Source organism: Macrobrachium nipponense, chromosome 33, assembly GCF_015104395.2.
Source record: "Macrobrachium nipponense isolate FS-2020 chromosome 33, ASM1510439v2, whole genome shotgun sequence".
NCBI classification, from domain to species: Eukaryota; Metazoa; Arthropoda; class Malacostraca; order Decapoda; family Palaemonidae; genus Macrobrachium; species Macrobrachium nipponense.
This window is the reverse complement of record NC_087219.1, coordinates 51198519-51218451: the sequence shown is the minus strand read 5'-3', so window position 1 is coordinate 51218451 and position 19933 is coordinate 51198519. Positions and strand designations below refer to the sequence as shown.

Genomic DNA, 19933 nt, shown 5'->3' with positions numbered 1-19933 from the left:
CGAAATAGGATATTATTTAAAGCCCGGACGCAGTGTTACCATGCGCAAACACCACAAGTGGATGGACAGATGGAAAAAAAACAGAGTATAGTTATATACCTAGAGTCTTAGACCGTGCACTTGACAGGCCCAGAAAGAACACATTAACATAATACTGTCAACTACAAAGATGAATATCAGAACTAAAGCAGCTTATAGCTACGTTAATATGTTGATATCCATTTTTTAATTGGCGCTGACTAGACCGATAACTGGGTTTCATTCTCTCAACAGTTTGAATTGTCTCGTAGGGCGAAGGTTTCTTTGCAAATTTCCTGCTCAGATAATAGCTTGTGGCGATAAGCATACCAAAGAGGGCCGAGTAAGTCTACTACAGAGGTAAGATGTTCTTGGATTATTATAGAATAGATATAGGGCTACACTTTATATCTGTGAAAGTGACCGGTAGATTAAGTATATAGATATTTAATGTTAAGCGGGTTTCCCCAAAAGGGCGTGTCTCAAGGGAAAGGATAGATAACACAACGGTCACTGATGCATTCAAACCGTAATTGTTGAATCATGGAAGAAACCCGCAGGCAGAAAAGTTAAACATAATTAATCCATTCCTAAGACCTACCATTGGAGGCTCATTAGCTGCTTATTGAACCAGCTACACAATGCTGCACCAGTCATCTCAATCTTACATATACTACTTTTTGGCTCCATGAATGTAGGCTAAGGCCCATCTTTTCCCTATTTTTTAAATTTTTTCACACCATCTATCCAGCAGACTCCTATGTTTCCTCCTCTCCTTCCCTACCTAGACGACTTCCATTAGTAGTTATGTTGAATCCCGAATATCATACGAATCAGGCCCTTCCATTCTTCCGCCATATGTATCATTATTCGTGTTCTATCTTACTGGTTTATATTTACCTCATTTCTTTGCTCTTGTTCACTTTTAATTGCAACTCATTTCTTTTGCAAACACTTTTCAATTATTATTAGTTCCTGCAGTTTCGCTTCACTGCCCCCGATTGGTAGTATTAGACATTCATTCACGACTCATTTTCTTGTCCCAAACCTGACTTTTCGCATTACTCCATTCTGGAAGGTGTTTGGCAGCTACGAAGATATCGAGAGAAAACACACACACACACACACACACACACACACACACACACACACACACACACACACACACACACACACACACACATATATATATATATATATATATATATATATATATATATATATATATATATATATCATTAAGTCAGGGTAACTGTTAACTCAAGTACCACCTTGCGCATGTACTCTATATCACGTCGTTTTGACTGACAAGAGAAGTTTTTCGATAATTTGAGATTGAGATAAAATGGTACGACTATCACCAAAACGAACAAAGTCCCATTGGGTGAGAGATAAAATAGACATCTAATATTTTTTGAGACAATGTTTCTAAGGGAAGAAACACTAATAAGGAAACCTGATGAAATAAGCACTACATATCATAAGAGAGATACTTGACTAACATACAGTCTAGCGAATCAGAGATGGTATGTGATTAATCCAGCATAAAATTGCCTTTAATATTGTAAAGAAACAAAAAGTATTTTAGACATTAGCAAAAATAAAACTCAAGTATTTAATCTTTTTAACTGTAAAGCTGCCATGGGAAATGGAAACCAGCATCGAATGTTAACATGGTTAGAAATGCAAGAGGTTGATTTGAATTTCATTTAGAGTTTTACCCTCGTTTAAATATGTGCAGGGGGTGTAGGCAGACAGCCATACCTTCCTCACGTGTGATGTCACGGCAATAAATAAAGTCAGGGCCATCAAACCCTGGGATTATAAAAAAAAAAAAACTCTGACTTGTAACTACTTATTAGTATATCGGATAAAAACATCACCTAATTTTTATCTTTTATTTATTTATTTGTTAGGTTGTTTTCTTTTCGTTTCTATGACTGATCTCATTTTTCTCCTCTTCCTATTGCCTTCTGTTACTTCTTTCAAATTAATACCATATTCTTTTGAAGCTTGAATTTCAAGTCATTATTATATAATGTGCCCTGTGGGTTTTTCCCAATGAAGAGGGTTATTCGGCTGAATAATAATAATTTTGATTCACACACACACACACACACACACACACACACATATATATATATATATATATATATATATATATATATATATATATATATATATATATATATATATATATAATTTCTTGTTTTTCTAGGATACATAGCGAATGTTGTGGAGTGCCGTTACAAAGATTACACTTTGCGATTGCAATACGACGTAACGTACGATGCAATCCAAGTTATCCAACTCCTATAATTTCAAGTGCATCCCAAATCAAAGTGAAACGTCCTTTAAATAAAGTGGTAAACCTTCTACGTGACTTTGAAATGTTTTAAAGTATTTTATATAGAATAGAGAGCAGGAATCATGTATACTTCACTGGAATGAAGTAGGGAGTACTAATGACCAAAGGGACAATCACCTACCAAGGTCTTCCTGTAGCTAATGATCATTGTAAGGAAAATCTATTAAAAAAACAGGTTCCCATTTTTCCCAGGGATGCTTGTGTTTATCCTGCGTTATCCTGTTGGCGCTTTAGACTGAAATTAACCTCCTGTAACCAGCCAGGTTTGCAAAACCTTGTAACATGCTGACTACCGGTAGTTAGTAGCTAGGTAACAGTTTGCGAGGAACTGCTTTACCTACCTACTACCTAAATTCAGTGAACGTCTTCCGGCGTAATTGCTTTCTCCGGCGAAGGCAAATGTACGGTGACAGTGTTTCTGCAGGACTCTGCCCTAGCCTGCTTAGGCTAGCTTTTATGCACGGTACGTTAATGTGATACTTAAATTATTTGTAAAGTAGGGAAAGTACCTACATTCAGCTAGTTTTGGATAGCTAACCCCTTCACCCTGCACTGCATGTCTTGAGTGCTGGACCGTTAGCTTAATGTCGGGCAAGGTTATATAGGTAGGTACTATGAGGGTTTGGCTCGTCTTATAAAATTGTGTCAGTTGAATGGATGTCTGTTGCCCTATTTAAGTTAGTAAGAGTTACCCATGCTTGATATGGTACAGTTTAGCTATCCGCTTAAATCTCCTTTTAAGATACCTACCTAGCCTAATACTAGGTAGGTAGTAGCTATAGGTATGGTACCTTTAATTTCTTAGCAAGCTCATGAACTTTATATTTTTCAGAAATGCTAGTACGTAATTTTGTTTTCTACTACCTAGTAGTATGCATCCTTGACCATTATGGAATTGTTGGTGCAAACCACATTTGTGGTAGCCCATCCTCCTTTGCTTGATGGCTTTGGGATTGTTTTGAAGGTAGTGGTATCATAGGGTAAAAAAACGCATGGTACAGGGGTGGACCATGTACGATCAATGTGAACAACCCCCAAAAAAATACATCATAACGCGTCCTGACATCGGAGATGGGCATCAGTCGCGACTTGTTGTTGGTGAGAAACGGAGCTAAAGACCCTCTACTCCGGTGTCAAGACGCGTTATAACATGTTGCTTTTCTTGGTGGGGGTTGTACACATTGATCGTACATGGTCCACCCCTGTACCATATGGTTTTTTACCCTATAGCTAGAAAATTACAAGGTACTACTAGTAGGGTCAGAAATGCTTCAATTGCCAGGGCAGCGATACAGAAATAAAAAAGATATTTTATCTTCGGGTAGTTTGTGTGTTGTGATGCAACCTTCTAGTATTACCTTAGCGTAGCCCTAATCTAACTTAACCTAGGCTGACAGGTCCTAATGAACTCCCAACTCCCAGTCATCTGAACCTGAAATACCTAGTTTTGTGTCATAAATTTAAATGTGAAATACAGATGACCACATTTAATTGACTTTTGGCTCACCAGGTCCTTAATAGCAAACTGACAGTCTCCTACTTATCTCCATATCATTGCATACAGTAAATTCTTTACCTTAAGGTCAGGAAGTATGCAGCTAAACAGTGTATATCTTGTTGCAGTCCTGGTATTTTACTTCTTGAATTAGCTTTTTTCTTTTCTACTGACATTTATTAGTAGATAGGATTACTTTTGGATCGGCAGATTGTCACAGGTTAGCTGACTGGGGAGAGGAAGGTTAGTCTCCTTCCTCCTGATGCCAACACCCTATTAAACTTTGCCTTCACGTCTAAAGGGACCCAGGAAAAGGCAAAGTCCACCATCTGTCGAGCCACATTTCCAACCACAATGTGGCTGGGAATGAAGCCATGGTAACTGACTCTATAGCTCTCACTTCAGAAGATAGTGACAACCCCTCCCTACAAATCCCTCCCAAATTAAGGCAGTTCTTCATTCTACAGGCTGATGGGGCAGCCTTTTATTGCTATACATGCATGTTTTTGTAATGGAAGAGCCTAACATGTATTAGTAAAAGTAAATTACAAATTCCATAAAATCATATAAAAAAAATCTCTAACTAGAAGAAATACTGAATCTGATTGGACGCATATGAAGTCCTTAAGTAGTTGAGGAATGGGAGGTTTTAAAGTACTACTTGAATTGTAGATCACTTACTAGATTATTTGCCTTGCATTTGGTTATTTATAAAAGTGCCCAGATTGTATCCCTAAAACAGTTAACTTTTAAGTTCTGCATTTTCTTCAGTTTTCAACAGATAAAAGCATTTATACAATACGTATATACGTATTTTTTCAAAATTTTAAAGAATCCCAGATTTTCTGCTGTGACTGATAATTTTATGCAAAATTTTTTTCCATTGATAATGCTATTACAATACTAAGTGCCTCCTTATGTACTTAACAGTCAAAGCTAAAGCATGGTTTACAGTCTGCTTTCTGAGCTCCCAACCTTTGAAATAATCAAGTGTATTTTACAACATATTTGAAATAGTGAGAGGTATGACTTGGAATATTTGAATATTTAAAAAAAATCTGTTTTCCATGTTGGTAGAAGTGGTTCAACTTTAGTACAGTATCTAAATGTGGTTCATAGGGGAAACAACCGAGTGGACTAGCTGATCCAGTCTTGCCCACTTGTTGATCCACCCTCCGAAAAAGTACTTTTAACACGTCCTGACACCGGAGATGGGCACCAGTCATGTGTCATCGGTGGTAATAATATATGGTAATTATTATAAGGGATTTTAATATTTTTATATCTTTAGATATAATGATTTGATATACGTACTGCACACTTACTATAGATTTCATTAGCTTTACAATTGACATTTCAGAGGTATGGTGAGCCATGTTGGGTATAATTCAGATAATGACGTCAATCTGTCAGCAGCAGACCATGCTGTAGCAGGAGCAGTTAGTGGAATGATTACAAGGGGACTTGTCCAGCCTTTGGATGTTTTGAAGATACGATTTCAGGTAAGTGAATATAAAAATAGAAGTAGTATGTTGTTCATCATACGATCATATCTCAAGATTTGGGATCTAGAGAACTTGTTAGGTATACTGCCGTATACTAAAGCATGTTGTCCTTGAACTTTCCATGGGACCATTTGGGAATAATTGGCTAAATAGTTGTGTTGGATGGGTTTCTTTCCAGCATTAGGAGAGTTGGAAGACCCAGACCTACTTGGATGACAACTATGAGAAGTTAGGAAGGAAGATTTGTGTAAGATAAAGCACAAGAAAGATTTTGCAGTAGCCCTTGAATTATGATGAATGTAAGGTGAATGTTCTGAAACAGTTCATGGACAGCTTTAAAGTGTTTGCACCTTGTGAATGTTATTTTAAATGTTGGAGGATCCATGGATACCCTCATTCAATTTGGAAGGAGCTGTTGTGGAAGGTATCTCGGTTCATGATTGAAATTTTAATTTAAAGTTTCCCTGTTTTATTTGTATAGAAGTTTACGGAATCATTGTTGCAGAATCAGTTTAGCAAGGATATATGTTGGGAGTATGTGTGATGTTAGTCCTTAAGGACAATTTACTACAAGTTTAGACAATATTATTTGGTTTATACTATGTGTGTGTACACAAACAAGAAACAAAAGCACATATTAGTCTTTGCTAAAGTTTTTGTTTTTAGAGTTAATTAAAACAAGTTGTAGGCTGTATGTTTATACATAATCATATTGTATACACACACTTACACACATGGATTAAACCAAAATGTTATTGACTTACCAAAAAGCGTGTGTAGAACAGAATTTCTTTGTGAAAAACAAGCTAATTTGACCAGTAGAGTGTTTTCTAGATTAAATGAGTTGCCAACCAAGGAAATTCTCTCAAGATGTTAAAGGTACTGTTTACTACTTGGATTCCAGAGAACAGATTCTAGACAACTCTCATATAGGGCAACCTCTTGACCTTTGCATGGATGTTTACAAGTAACTGTTATTTCCTGTTTAATATAAAAGTGAATGGTAATAGTGCCTTAGAAAATTTTGCCTTTGTGCTTCTCTGGTCACATTTACAATAGCTTCAGATATTAGCTAAATGGCTTATGCACATTTTACAGTAGAAGTATTTGTCATGTGTGCAGATGGAGTTGAATAGTGGTTTGGACCTTAAACACTGATTTTCTTGTATTACTGTGCAGGCAGTTTGTTCAGTAACAAATAGCTAGTGCACCTCTACACTGAGCTTGTAATTGTCATTGACATGTAAGCTTGAAGAGTTACTATATGGCATCTAAGCAAGAATTTAGCTTTAGGAAACCAATGGTATTGAATGTATGCGAGGCAATTTTTTTTCTTGTTATTACTTTTGAAACTTAGGTTCTTAGTGTAGTTGATTTCTCAATTTGATGATTGATCAAATCCAACAAGAGGATTTTGCAATACTACTATTTACAGCAATTCTAGTGTATTCTTTTTCAATTGGCCTTAGCTGTTCAGATTGTAAACTTTCATGGGCTATAAAGTATTTTCACCTGGTTACAATGTAGAACTTTTAAACTTATTTTCTATACTATGTTAAGTGTTGGAACCTCAAGAATTAGTGCCACAGTAACCCCCTAACTTATCAGATGCTTCAGAGGTCTGGTCATCTGAAAAATAGAAAAGACACTATATTGTAGCCTGAACTTTAACACTAAAGATATCCTAAATCTAACAGTGAACCCATATGACTTCTTGCCTAAGATGAGCTGTAGATGCCACTTCTCTTTTAAAAAGTCTAGCAAAAATTCATCATAGAAATTTAAGAAGTGATAAGTGATGAATTCTGATGCAATGAGGTCTGGCAACTTGAAGGGTTAAAGGCTATGGATATTTGTTTGCATTTGTCTAGAAATGATGGAGTAGCAGCAGTTTGGAGAATGGTTTTGAGAAGTGGGCTATGGGGCTTCTCTAGTAGAAATGGCTGACTGTTGGCTGATGCACAATGTTACTTGGACCAAAGTGTGAAGGTAACTGAAGTTTTAAGGTATTGCTATAGCCTCAGGAAGGGAGGGAAAGTTCTTCAGAATATTTTGATGGCCCTTTTCAATGGAATATTTATTTTAAACATATAGGTGTAGAGGTGGGAAATACCACCCTCCCTTAACTATATAACTTGGACACAGTTTTTTTGAAATACATAGTTACTCACCATACCTAGTCTTATCTGATTGGTTAATTATGTCGTCTTTTAAATTTCTGTAACCGAAAGGGAATTTTGGCTGTTTTCTGTGATGGACAATATCAATTTTCAGCAAGAGCTGGTCTTAATTGTTTCAGGTTCCAAACAGAAGGTATAGGCAATTGATTGGGGCCATAGGCTTTTGAATTTAATTTTTTCTAAATTACAAGAATGGATTTTAGCTTAAATATTTTAGTGTCCCTAATTCATGAAGTAACTATCATGGTCTTATCCCAACCAGTAAAGATTCAAAAACCACTGGCGAGCAAAGTGTATGTTGTCCCTAAATCCTGAAATAAGTCGTGGCCATTTCCTCCAACAGCTACTACCCATATGAAATGTGTCTAACAATACTGCAACCCTTGGGTTAGTTTTGCTTATTTTTTTCATCCATATGCATATGTATAGATGGATTTTCCTTATTCAGCTTTATTAATTGTGATTGCCATCTCTCTTTTGTATTTTCACATACAGTATAGGTATTTTGTTTTTGAGCTTGCTTTGCAAGTCCATGGGTTTTGGACTATGTAGTTTTTTATGAATATTTGCTGATTACAGTGGACCCCCCGTATTCGCGGACTCACACATTCGCGGATTTCTCTGGGGAACGTTTCCCTGCATTATTCGCGGAAAATTCGCGCATTCGCGGTATTTTTCTATGATAAATATCCACAAATTCCTGGTTTTTTTTATGAATTTCATCATAAAATGCACTTTTTGTGATAAAACTATTAAAAAACCAAGTATGAACATTTTTAGTGGGTTTTTCTTGAGTTTTAACTAACAAAATAGGCTGTTTTTAGCATTTTCATAGGGGTTTGTCCAAACATTCGGCTGGATTATCTAACTATTTCAACGGGGGGGTTCTGGGATACGGCATCCCCCGGCGGAATATGGGGCGGGCGACAACTGTAATAGTTTAGTTGCTAATTTTTAGACTTTTTGCTCCCATTCATCAATGCTTATTCATTTATTAGAGGTCATTCATAACTACTTATCACTGCTAGAATTTCCTTTAAGCTGAATAATAAATTTTATATAAGTAACTTAACAAGTGCATACGTACTAGTAATTACATGGCTAACAATTTCTAAGTACCGGCAACTAAACTTTGAAAATCGTGGTAGCGATTCTTTTGTTTGTTTTTGGTGTAGATAACTAGCCCTGCCACTTCATGGGGAAGAAGGAAAACAACATAACAGAGAGCTGCTATTTATTTCTGCCGGCTTCCGACAAAGGTTGTGGCTAAATTTTTTAAATTCGTAGGCTTTACTGGTTGTTATCTTGAAGATATCAGTGAAGTATTTTGGATTCTTTTGGTAGCCTTTTGGGCTGCAGTACATTGGGTCCTTTATTGTGGCTGGCATGGTGTTTTGGGGGAGGAAGTGCAGGAAGCATTCTTTCTATCCTTACTTTTCACATTGGAAATTTGGTGTGGGGTCTTCAGGGAGTCTGGGGATACTTTTATATTAGAATAACCTCTAGGTCTTTAATGGTTGGTCAGTGGTGTTTGTTTAACTTTTCGTCTAGGTAATAAAGTTATCTGGTTTTTTATGGTGGTAATGCACCCAGGGCAGGGGCAATTTTTATGCTTTATTAGCATTTGGAAAAGTCCTTCGCTGTAAGGCCTCCACTTATGTAGCAGGCGACTCTTGGCTATACAACCACACCTCTATGGCTTAAGATAAGCGGAAACCAGTGTCAGTATCTTCTTGCACAGCTCTCTTACCAGGTAAGAAAACAACAATTGTATCAATGCTAGCATTTTTTCTATTCTCGATTGATTACTTTATTATTGCTTTGGTGTAGAATAGGTCTATGTATCCCACCTAATAATATGGGAATCAGCTAGGAATTACTTGGTAAGTTACTTATGTAATGATATTTTTATAATAAAATAAGGTTTCGTTCTAAAGAGTCCACAATAATACAGTGTTAAGAGCCCGTGTATAATTTTTAAGACTACAAAAAGCTTTGAAACCCTTCCCTGGGTTAATCTTCAGTCCAAATGAACAATTAGTTACAACATGTACAGAGGTAAATTTTTAAAAAATTCAACTAATTTTTTATTTATTTTTTTTTATTTATTTATTTATTTTTTATTTTTATTTTATTAGATTACCTCTGTACAAGTTGTAACTAATTGTTCATTTGGACTGAAGATGAACCCAGGGAAAGGTTTGAAAGCTTTTTGCAAAGTCTTAAAAATTATACATGGACTCTTGACACTTTGTATTATTGTGGACCCTTTAGAACATTATATTATTACTCTCGGATAGATTGTCCTAGCAAAATAGGTTTATATATCTCTCGAGATAGAGTTGTCCCTACTAAAATAAGGTTTAATATATACTTCCCAAGTAATTACAGAATGGGAGCCCTCCCTTCCTTCCCTCACATGGACTTGAGGACATAAACAAATTGAAGCTCTCCTCTGTGCTGTTTTCCTTCTTCCCCATGAGGTGGGTGGGGCGAGTTATCCACACCAAAAACAAACAAAAGAATCGCTACTGCTATTTTCACATTTTAGCTGACGGAACTTAGAAATTGCTAGCTATGTAATTACTTGGTAAGTTTTATACGTACATATATAAACCCTTATTTTATAATAAAATTTAGATTTTTTTAATTCTTTGAATATTTTAAAATAATAATTGTAAATTCTGTTGTGTTGAAGAAATAAGATCTATAATACATCTTTTATGTAATCAAAAAGATAATGTCCTCCTTTCGTTCGTCGTTTTTGATTACATAAGTGATTTACATCTGGTATATACAGTGGACCCCCCGTATTCGCATTCTCCAGACTCGCACATTCGCGGATTTTTCTCGAACGTTTCCCCACATTATTCGTGGAAAATTTGCATACAGTGGTCCCCCCGTATTCGCGGGTGATGCGTACCAGACCCCCCCGTGAATAGTTAGAACCTGCGAATGTTTGGAACCCCTATGAAAATGCTAAAAACAGCCTATTTTGTTAGTTAAAACTCAAGAAAAACCTACTAAAAATTTTCATACTTGGTTTTTTTAATAGTTTTATCACAAAGTGCATTTTATGATGAAATTCATCAAAAAAAACCAGGAATTTGTGGATATTTATCATAGAAAAATACCGCGAATGTGCGAATTTTCCGTGAATAATGCGGGGAAACGTTCCCCAGAGAAATCCGCGAATGTGTGAGTCCGCGAATCTGGGGAACGCGAATACGGGGGGTCCACTGTATTTGCAGTATTTTTATATGAGAAATATACACAAATTCCTGGGTTTTTTTTATCAATTTCATTATAAAATGCTCTTTTTGTGATAAAATTATTAAAAAAAACCAAGTTTGAAAATTTTTAGTGTGTTTTTCTTAAGCTTTAACTAACAAAATAGGCTGTTTTCAGCTTTTTTATAGGGGTTTCAACTATTCATGGGGGCGTCTGGCATGCATCCCCCACGAATACAGGGGGACCACTGTACTGTAGTAAGTACCTTAGAAAGATATACTGCAGAAGACATGGCTTTCATTTACTGTGACTGTTGGTAGTACAGTCAAACTTCGGTTTTCGTTAGTCTCTTTTCATATGTTTCGGTTTTCATAGACTTTTTTTCTACAAAATTGTGCCTCGGTTATCACACGTTTCCTCTGTTTTCGTACATTTGGAACGCTCCATCCAGGGCCCAGCGCGTGACTGGGCCCCATATCAAGTGCCTAAGCAAAGCATCCCATCTTCTCTCGTGACCCATTCTGGCTGTTTCTCACTGAACAAGCATCACCTTGCTCGTAGTCCACATCACTGCACGTTTGTTGTGTTGTATGCTAATTTTGCCATTAAAACTAATTCCAGTCCTTCAGTAATACAATTGAATTCAAGAAAGAATTTATAGCAAAGTATGAAAGTGGTGCATGTGTAGCTAATCTTGCTAGGATGTACGGCAAGTCGGCGTCGACAATCAGTTCTATCCTAACAAAGAAACATGAAATCAAGGCAGCTGATGTTGCAAAATAGGTCACGTCTTTATTTAAACAGAGATCGCAACTAATGGAAGATGTTGAGAAGCTGCTGTTGGTGTGAATCAATGAAAAAGTTAGTGGGGGATAGTGTGTCTGAAGCAATCATTTGTGAGAAAGATAGGATGTTGCATGCTGATTTAAGAAAATGCCAATAACGAAGTGCTGCTCTTAGTGTTTTCAAGGCCAGCAGAGGCTGGTTTGAAAAATTCAGAAAGCGTGTGGGCTTGCATAGTATCGTATGGCATGGGGAGGCTGCAAGTTCGGATAAACATGCCGCCAAAGAATTCATTGGTGGATTCAGAGAGTATCTGGAGGCTGAAGGATTCCTTCCTCAACAGGTCTTCAAATGTAATGAGAGGCCTGTTTTGGAAAAAATGCCAAAATGGACCTACATCACGCAGGAGGAAAGTTCATTGCCAGGGCACAAGCTTATGAAGGATAGGCTAACACGCTTGGTCTATAGGAATGCCAGTGGAGATTTCAAAGTGAAGCCCCTACTTGTGTATCACTCTGAAACTCCCCGAGTATTCAAGAAAAACAGTGAGATCAAGAATAAATTGCCTGTGATGTGGAAGGCCTATAAAAAGGCATGGGTCACGAGGAAAATTTTTGTTTGAGTGGGTCAATGGAGTGTTTGACCCGAGTGTGAAAAAATACCTGCAAGAGAATCAATTACTCCTCAAGTGTCTCCTGGTAATGGACAGTGCTCCTGCACATCCTCCTGGCTTGGAAGAACCAGCTGTTAGAGGAATTTAAATTCATTACTATGAAGTTCTTGGTCCCAATACCACTAGTACTCTCATTCAGCCCATGGACCAACAGATCATTTCAAACTTCAAGAAACTACACCAAGGCACTGTTTCAAAGGTGCTTTGAGGTGACCTCAGATGTTGAATGACCCTAAGAGAGTTCTGGAAGGATCACTTCAATATCTTCAACTGCATAAGCTTGGTGGGGAGTGACTTCCAGGACAATGAAGTCTGCTGGGAGAAAATTGAGGCCAGTGTTTTACCTCGAGAAGGATTTCAAAGGGTTTGAGGCTGACCCCGACAACCGTACACCTGTTGTGTCTCTGGGGAAGTCCATGGGCTTGGATGTGAGTGGCGAGGATGTGGAACAGTTAGTGTATGCCCACAGGGAAGAGCTAACCACTGAGGAGCTGCAAGACCTTTAGCAGGAACAGCAACAGACAGCAGATGAGGAATCCAAGGAGTAGGAGGAAGAGAGAGGGGATACCATGTCTACTTCAGTGATTAAAGAAATTTTTGCAATTTGGAGTGATATGAAAAACTGAGACATACCATCCTAACAAAGATGTTGCAATCCATGTCTAACATGTTTAATGACAACAGTTTGTATCCTTTTTGGCAGATATTGAAGAGACATCGGAAACAAATGTCTCAGGACAGTTTTGTTATAAAGCAGAAGTCCAGTGACTCTCAAGCTTGTCCTAGTGCCAGTTAAAAAACGAAGTGGGGAAGTGACTTCAGACAGTGCCACTGAAAAATGTAGAGAAGTAATCCCAGATAGGTTCTTGATACATGAAGTCCTTCTGGAGAGGGACTCCAATTCCAAACAGTATCCTCTCCTCATCCCTCTCTCCTCTCCGTTTTCCATATGCTAACAAGAGTCTTCCATAAAGGTAAGAGTGATGTTCATCATCATATCTTATCGCGCCAACATTGTATCCACTGCATAGCAGCCAGATTACATTTGTAGAGTTCCAAATCTGTACCAATTGGGACATGTTCACAACCATGAAGTGTGTGATCCATTGTCTAGATGGGATGACCACTTATGACCACTTGGGCACTCAGCAGAGGGAGCAAGACTCCACTTATGAAGATATGAAGCTCTTGCGGGATTTCAGTCTTGGTCTAACCACCTGATAATCATAAAGTGGGTGCCTTTCATCATTCTCATTTATATTTTTGGGCCTTTGAATGGGCTGTTCGGCAGATGTTTGGTGGTGCAATGCCTACCAATCTATAGAGTACTGGAAGGGGTGTTGGTCTTAGGGCACCAGTAATTGTATGACAAGCTTGATTGAGTTAAGCATCAACTTTATGGGAATGACATGACCTTTCCCAGACTGGTGAGCAGTATTTGACAGTGGAGTAGGTGAGTGCCAGAGCTGTTTGTCTTAGGGTTTGAGGATTTGCTCCCCAATTTGAATTGGCAAGTTTGCTAAGGAAGTTATTCTGGGTAGCTACCTTCTTTACTTTCCTTACATGCTCCCTAAAAGATGGTGTTCGGTCTAATGTAATGCCTAAATAGACGGGGAAGCTATCATTTTTTAGTTTCTTATCATTCCATGAGATGTTCAACTCCCTTTTTGACTGGTAGTTTTCAAGATGGAAGGCACATACCTTAAGAAGTTTTGCTTGTAGTATTCATTAAGATCTTTCAAAGCATCTGATAATTTGCTTTCAATGATAGTAAATGAATCTGACTGGATGGCAAGGCACAGATGTTAAATGTTCATTATTAGTTTCATTATTCCTTCATATATATTTCTCACTATTTTCTGTATGTAAAACTGTGCTTATTCCTGTAAAATTTATTTTTTTTAGTATTTTGGAGGGTCTGGAATGCATTAATACTATTTACATTATTCCTTATGGGAATTATTGCTTAGGCTTTTGTAAGTTTCGGATATTGTTGGAGGTTCTGAAATGGATTATGTACAAAAATGGTGGTTCCACTGTATTCGATAGATACAGCACAACCTTATGGTTATTTGTGCTATTTTTTCCTAATGTCATGCATAATACATGTAGTTATTATAAAGATATTCACCTAGACTGCCAAGTCACACTTTAGACTTTCATAAGGTTGCCCAAATACGTAGTTCATTTGTGGCTTAGGGTGAATATTAAAAGAAGACAGAACTAAAGGAGTTCGGACAACCAGGTGGGAAGAGACAAGCGTATAAACAGATTTCAGAAGAAAGAGGAGATGAAGGAATACTGCAGAGAACCTTGAATACCTAAGGGCTTTGTGTATGGCACACTGTGGTTGGTATCACTTTATGGGGCATTTAGTGGGTAATCACCTTTCCATGCTGTTGACAAGGAATGACACAGATCAATAACTTCCTCTTTTACATGGTTAATAAGTCATGTTTTAATATTTCAGCTCCAAGTTGAACCAACATCAAAAAGAGGAGGAGGATTGTATCATGGAGTCTTTCAGAGCATGCTTAAAATCATTAGAACAGAAGGTGTAAGAGGACTATGGAAAGGTCATGTTCCGGCACAGATTTTAAGCATAACCTATGGTGTAGGGCAGGTAGGTTGGTTGCTATTTCATCATTGATTGTATGATTTTCTAGTTTTCTATACAGTACAGTTGTAGTTGTATATAACTTAACATAAACTTTTGACTCCTGGAAGAGTTTATTGTAATTCATTGTAAAGAAGTTCCTGCTCAATAAAAATTTCAAATGGGAATTAATCAGTAATCACAGCTTCCACAGCTTTTGAAGTTAACAGTGTTGCTTTTTTATTATTCTACAATTATGTCTGGTTGAATAATTTAGCATTTTGCATCTTAGATCGCTTAACAGTCCCTACTCTGTGGATTTTTGGGAATCGCTATGAGACGTTAACCTGCATAAAGGTAGCATAGATTTGTGGTATTATCCTATACAAGAATTTTTCTTTGAATGTGGATGCTGACTAAAACCAGTTTTGGGAAATTCCATTAACTCTGCAGTAGTTTTTATAACCTGTATTAATTTTTGAAAAATTCTTGTAAATTTTCTCTTTTCAGTTTTGGAGTTATGCTGTTTTAACAAAAGCAGTAAATGATGTGACACATGGAAAAACACAGTTACCTGCAGTTTGTGGGGGTTTAGCTGGAATATGTGGCACACTAGTGTCAATGCCGTGTGATGTAGCTCGAACAAGATTAGTTGCTCAGGGTACACCAAAGGTAAGATTTCTGTGACGTTGCATTGAAACTTTAGTAAAATTATGAAGAAAGATTTTTAGCAAACAGGAATCCTCTAGTACGGACACCACCCTACTTACAAACGAGTTACGATCCTGACGGCAGTTTGTATGTTGAATTGTATGTAAGTTGGTTACTTTACTTTTCATTCCTGTTCAAGTATAGTATGATATGAAATCAATGCAGTACTGTACTGACTGCAAAAGGAAATTTGAACTTTCTGGTGACAAAGGGGAGCACTCTGAACAAAATTTTAATTTGCGATTCCCTTTGTTCTGATCTCTGAATATTTTTAAGTTGAATAATCGTAAGTAGGCTGGTGTCTGTATCTAGGGGGGGGGGTCTATAGTACTTAAGCACTGTCACGTGTCCTTTAGCTATTATTTCCCTTTCACTCTGTGTCTATTGATTCCATGTGCAATTGCTCTTCTTAGATTATATTAAAAAGTGGATACATAGTGCCAAAGTTAAACTTTTCTCCTTTATTGAATAAATTAGACCAGAATCATTATGCACTTGTTATGAAGTAATAGTTATAGTATGTGTATATATTTGTGTTTGTGATGACAAAATATATAAACCTGAAGGTACATTGATTATTAGGAAATTATAATATTATGTTCAGAATCTCCATTGAGCAGAAGAAACATAGGCAATTCCAAGTTTAAAGAAAATTAAGTGGAACATATCGATGTAGATGATCCCTGCATTCAAAACTTTGTAAATAAAAATGGAAGGCATTAGGAATATCCATACCAGACTAATAGATGACTACATGGAATAGGAAGTTAATGGTACACTTTCTACTGAACAGGATACAGCAGGTTGGAAAATTGACATACTTTTTCTTAAGTGAAATAGCAACTTGTTCATATATGAAACAAACCTTCGGTCTCGACATTAAGAATCTTCTAGCACCAGCTGGAAAACCAGTAAGATTAATAAAAAATTGTGTACAGAAGGAACTATTGGCATCTGTGCTTGATCATGAGCTATGTAGGAACTCCCACAATGCCTTTGGCATCCCGTGATCTCATCAGCTACTTTCTTACTGCCTTTAAGAGAGGACGAGTTTTGCTGTCTGTCCTTTTAAAACTGGTTTAGTTTGCTTGCTTTTCATTCATTTCTGTGGTTCAGTATGTGTGTGATTGCTGTTGGTTTGCACAGGTAGTGGGATATCATAATCTTTTTTCCTCCCCAACTAAGGTTTCTTTGGGATCTCGCAAGAATCAGAAGTAATGCCCAGGTATTGGTGGGTTTCCTTGTTCAAGAATTTTATCATTGGTGTCCATGAATCCAACCCAACGTGTAGTAGGTGCAGAGAAAACGTATGTACAATTACTAATCCTTGTTCTGTGTGTCATCGAAAGCCCAAGAAGAACCTTTATTAAGCTCAGAGGTCTGGATCAACCGATCCTTTATGATAATGTGTGTCGTTTTTGGCCAGTGGAACAATGGAAAAAGTTTTATGGGAAGGGTCAGAACAGGAGAAAGGAGATGCTGCCACCTTCGCCTATTTTAATTACTTCCCATATCCATCAGGTTCATCCAATGATTTGTTTTTGGATGCATCAGGAAGTTTTAGGCAGTTTTGTACCTAATTATGCTCCTTCAGTAGTATATGTAAACAAATGAGGAGGCCTAGCATCTCGACAACTACATCTCATGATAGTTCAACTACATCAGTTGGCTGTGGAAAACTTAATAGAAATCAGGGCCAAATATAATAGTAACTTTGTTTTTTTTATCACCCTTCATAGCAGATTGGTAACCTGGCTCGATCGCGTAAGTGTATTCACATCAGTGTTCCACTTGACAAGAATCTCCTTTCAGTGATATATGCAATCATGGTTTCCAGACCTTAAAGATGGATCTTGACTTGTCTGAAGTTAGCCATCATTTGGTATTTGATGTCAGTGAAAGAAGTTCTTTGCACTGTCAGACACTTGTTGCATTTTAGCATACGTAATTCATTGTCTTGTAGCGCAATGGGTTCCTTGAACGTGTCCACTTTAAGGGAATTAGATCTCCAGGAATCAAACTGTACTAAAGTAATTTTTTTTGACTTGATTATGTTTTTGAACTTGAAGAGAAACTATCTGGCTATAAGACATACTAAGTGAACCCTAATCCAATTTCTGTAACCTTTCAGTGGAACTTCTTTAAAGTCCAACAATAAAATTCCTTCAGGGCGCTCTATTGATGAAATTTAATGAGTTCACAATCTGGGAAGCCATGCCAGAGATATTCTTTGCTATATTATCCTTTGCTTCAGAATTTATACTTTATGCAATATTTTTTGTCTTTTATCTTACGAATGTCAACATAGGTTCTTCAGTAGACAAGTCATTGCAGGTAGGTAGGTGATGAGATAGCATCAGTTCTCACTCCTCAGATCTTATTTTTGTGTAAAGGAGACTGATACCAACATGCAAGTGCACAAGCATCCTTGGTTTTGTTTTATTAACCCTTAAACGCCGACTGGACGTATTTTACGTCGACATTTTTTGTCTCTCGGGTGCCGACTGGACGTATTTTACGTCGACATACAAAAGTTTTTTTAAAAAATTCGCGGAAAAATACTTTTAGGCCTACCAGCCGAAAACTCTTGAATCACGCGCCTTGGGGGATGCTGGGAGTTCACGGATCAAGGTGTTGTTTTGTTTACAATCGATACGCAGGCGCGCAAGCGCGAATTTCTTTTTTGCCGCACTAAAAAGTATCTGTGACTCATCTCAGAAATTATTTCGTCACTTTGACATAATTTTTGTACCATTGTAAATTAGCCGTTACATGAAGTATTATATATGAAAATGTGCGCATTTTTATGTAGAATACAACATTAAAATACTCATGATTGTAGCTTTTATCAGTTTTGAGATATTTTCATATAAATAACGATAATTGCCAAAATTTCAACCTTCGGTCAACTTTGACTCTACCAAAATGGTAGAAAAACGCAATTGTAAGCTAAAACGCTTATATTCTAGTAATATTCAATCATTTACCTTAATTTTGCAACTAATTGGAAGTCTCTAGCACAATATTTCGATTTATGGTGAATTTTTGAAAAAACTTTTTCCTTACGTCCGCGCGGTAACTCTTCCGAAAAAAATCATACATGCGATTGTGGTAATGTTTGCACCATTTTAAAATTAGCCGTTATATAAAGTTTTATATATGGAAATGTGCGCAATGTCATGCACAATACAACTAAAAGCAACCCATGGTTGTAGCTTTTATCAGTTTTGAGATATTTTCATATAAATAACGATAATTGCCAAAATTTCAACCTTCGGTCAACTTTGACTCTACCGAAATGGTCGAAAAACGCAATTGTAAGCTAAAACGCTTATATTCTAGTAATATTCAAGTATTTACCTTAATTTTGCAACAAATTGGAAGTCTCTAGCACAATATTTCGATTTATGGTGAATTTTTGAAAAAAATAATTTTCTTTACGTCCGCGCGGTAACTCTTGCGAAAAAATCATATGTGCGATTGTGGTAATGTTTGCACCATTTTAAATTAGCCGTTACATAAAGTTTTATATATGAAAATGTGCGCAATTCCATGTAGAATATAACAAAAAATAATTGAAGGTTGTAGCTTTTCTCATTTTTGAAATATTTGCATATAAATCACGATAAATAGAAAAAAAACCACGTTCGGTCAATTTTTGACTACCGAAATGGTCGAAAAACGCAATTGTAAGCTAAAACTCTTACAGTCTAGTAATATTCAGTCATTTATCTTCATCTTGAAACAAATTCGAAGTCTCTAGCACAATATTTAGATTTATGGTGAATTAAAAAAAAAATCTTTCCTTCCCTCCTCGCGCGGATTCTCCACCACAAATCTCCGAAATACGTACATACCATTCTCGGAATATTTGCTCCATTTTATATTAGGCATTTCATAGAGTTTTATATATGAAAATGTGCGCAATTTCATGTAGAATAAAACTAAAAATATTTGAAGGTTGTAGCTTTTCTTATTTCCGAAATAATTGCATATAAAAAATATATATATAAAAAAATTCGACATTCGGTCAACTTTAACTCGTCAGATATGGTCGAAAACTGCAATTGTAAGCTAATACTCTTACAGTATAGTAATATTCAATCATTTGTCTTCATTTTTGAAAGTAATTGGAAGTCTCTAGGACAATATTTAGAATTATGGTGAATTTTTGAAAAAAATATTTGTTTACGTCCGCGCGTTACGAATTCATGCATTATTTTGTGATATTTTCTGTGTTGCTTTGATCGTTTTACAATGTGTTAGATACCAAAATGATCGCAATTTAGTGTACATTACAACGAAAAAAAGTAACTTGTTACCTTTAACCGTTTTGCGCACAGTGCGATTTGAATACAATTATATATGAAATT

At 36.7% G+C, this 19933-nt stretch overlaps 1 protein-coding gene across 8 annotated transcripts in view; it reads left to right on the top strand.

Moving 5' to 3' along the window:
- The first annotated feature begins 231 nt into the window (after positions 1-231).
- The window catches only part of LOC135203175 (mitochondrial thiamine pyrophosphate carrier-like), a 92585-nt gene continuing 72883 nt past the window's right edge, over positions 232-19933 (top strand). For 2 of the 8 annotated variants that reach the window (XR_010311879.1, XR_010311878.1), the window contains exons 1-4: positions 2399-2849; positions 5242-5383; positions 14724-14876; positions 15360-15521. Coding sequence is in view for 6 of the 8 variants with exons in the window: in XM_064232876.1 (XP_064088946.1) it covers positions 5246-5383; positions 14724-14876; positions 15360-15521 (453 nt within the window). In the remaining 2 variants the exon portion in view is untranslated. The other 6 variants (XM_064232876.1, XM_064232877.1, XM_064232881.1 and 3 more) reach the window with 6 other exon arrangements.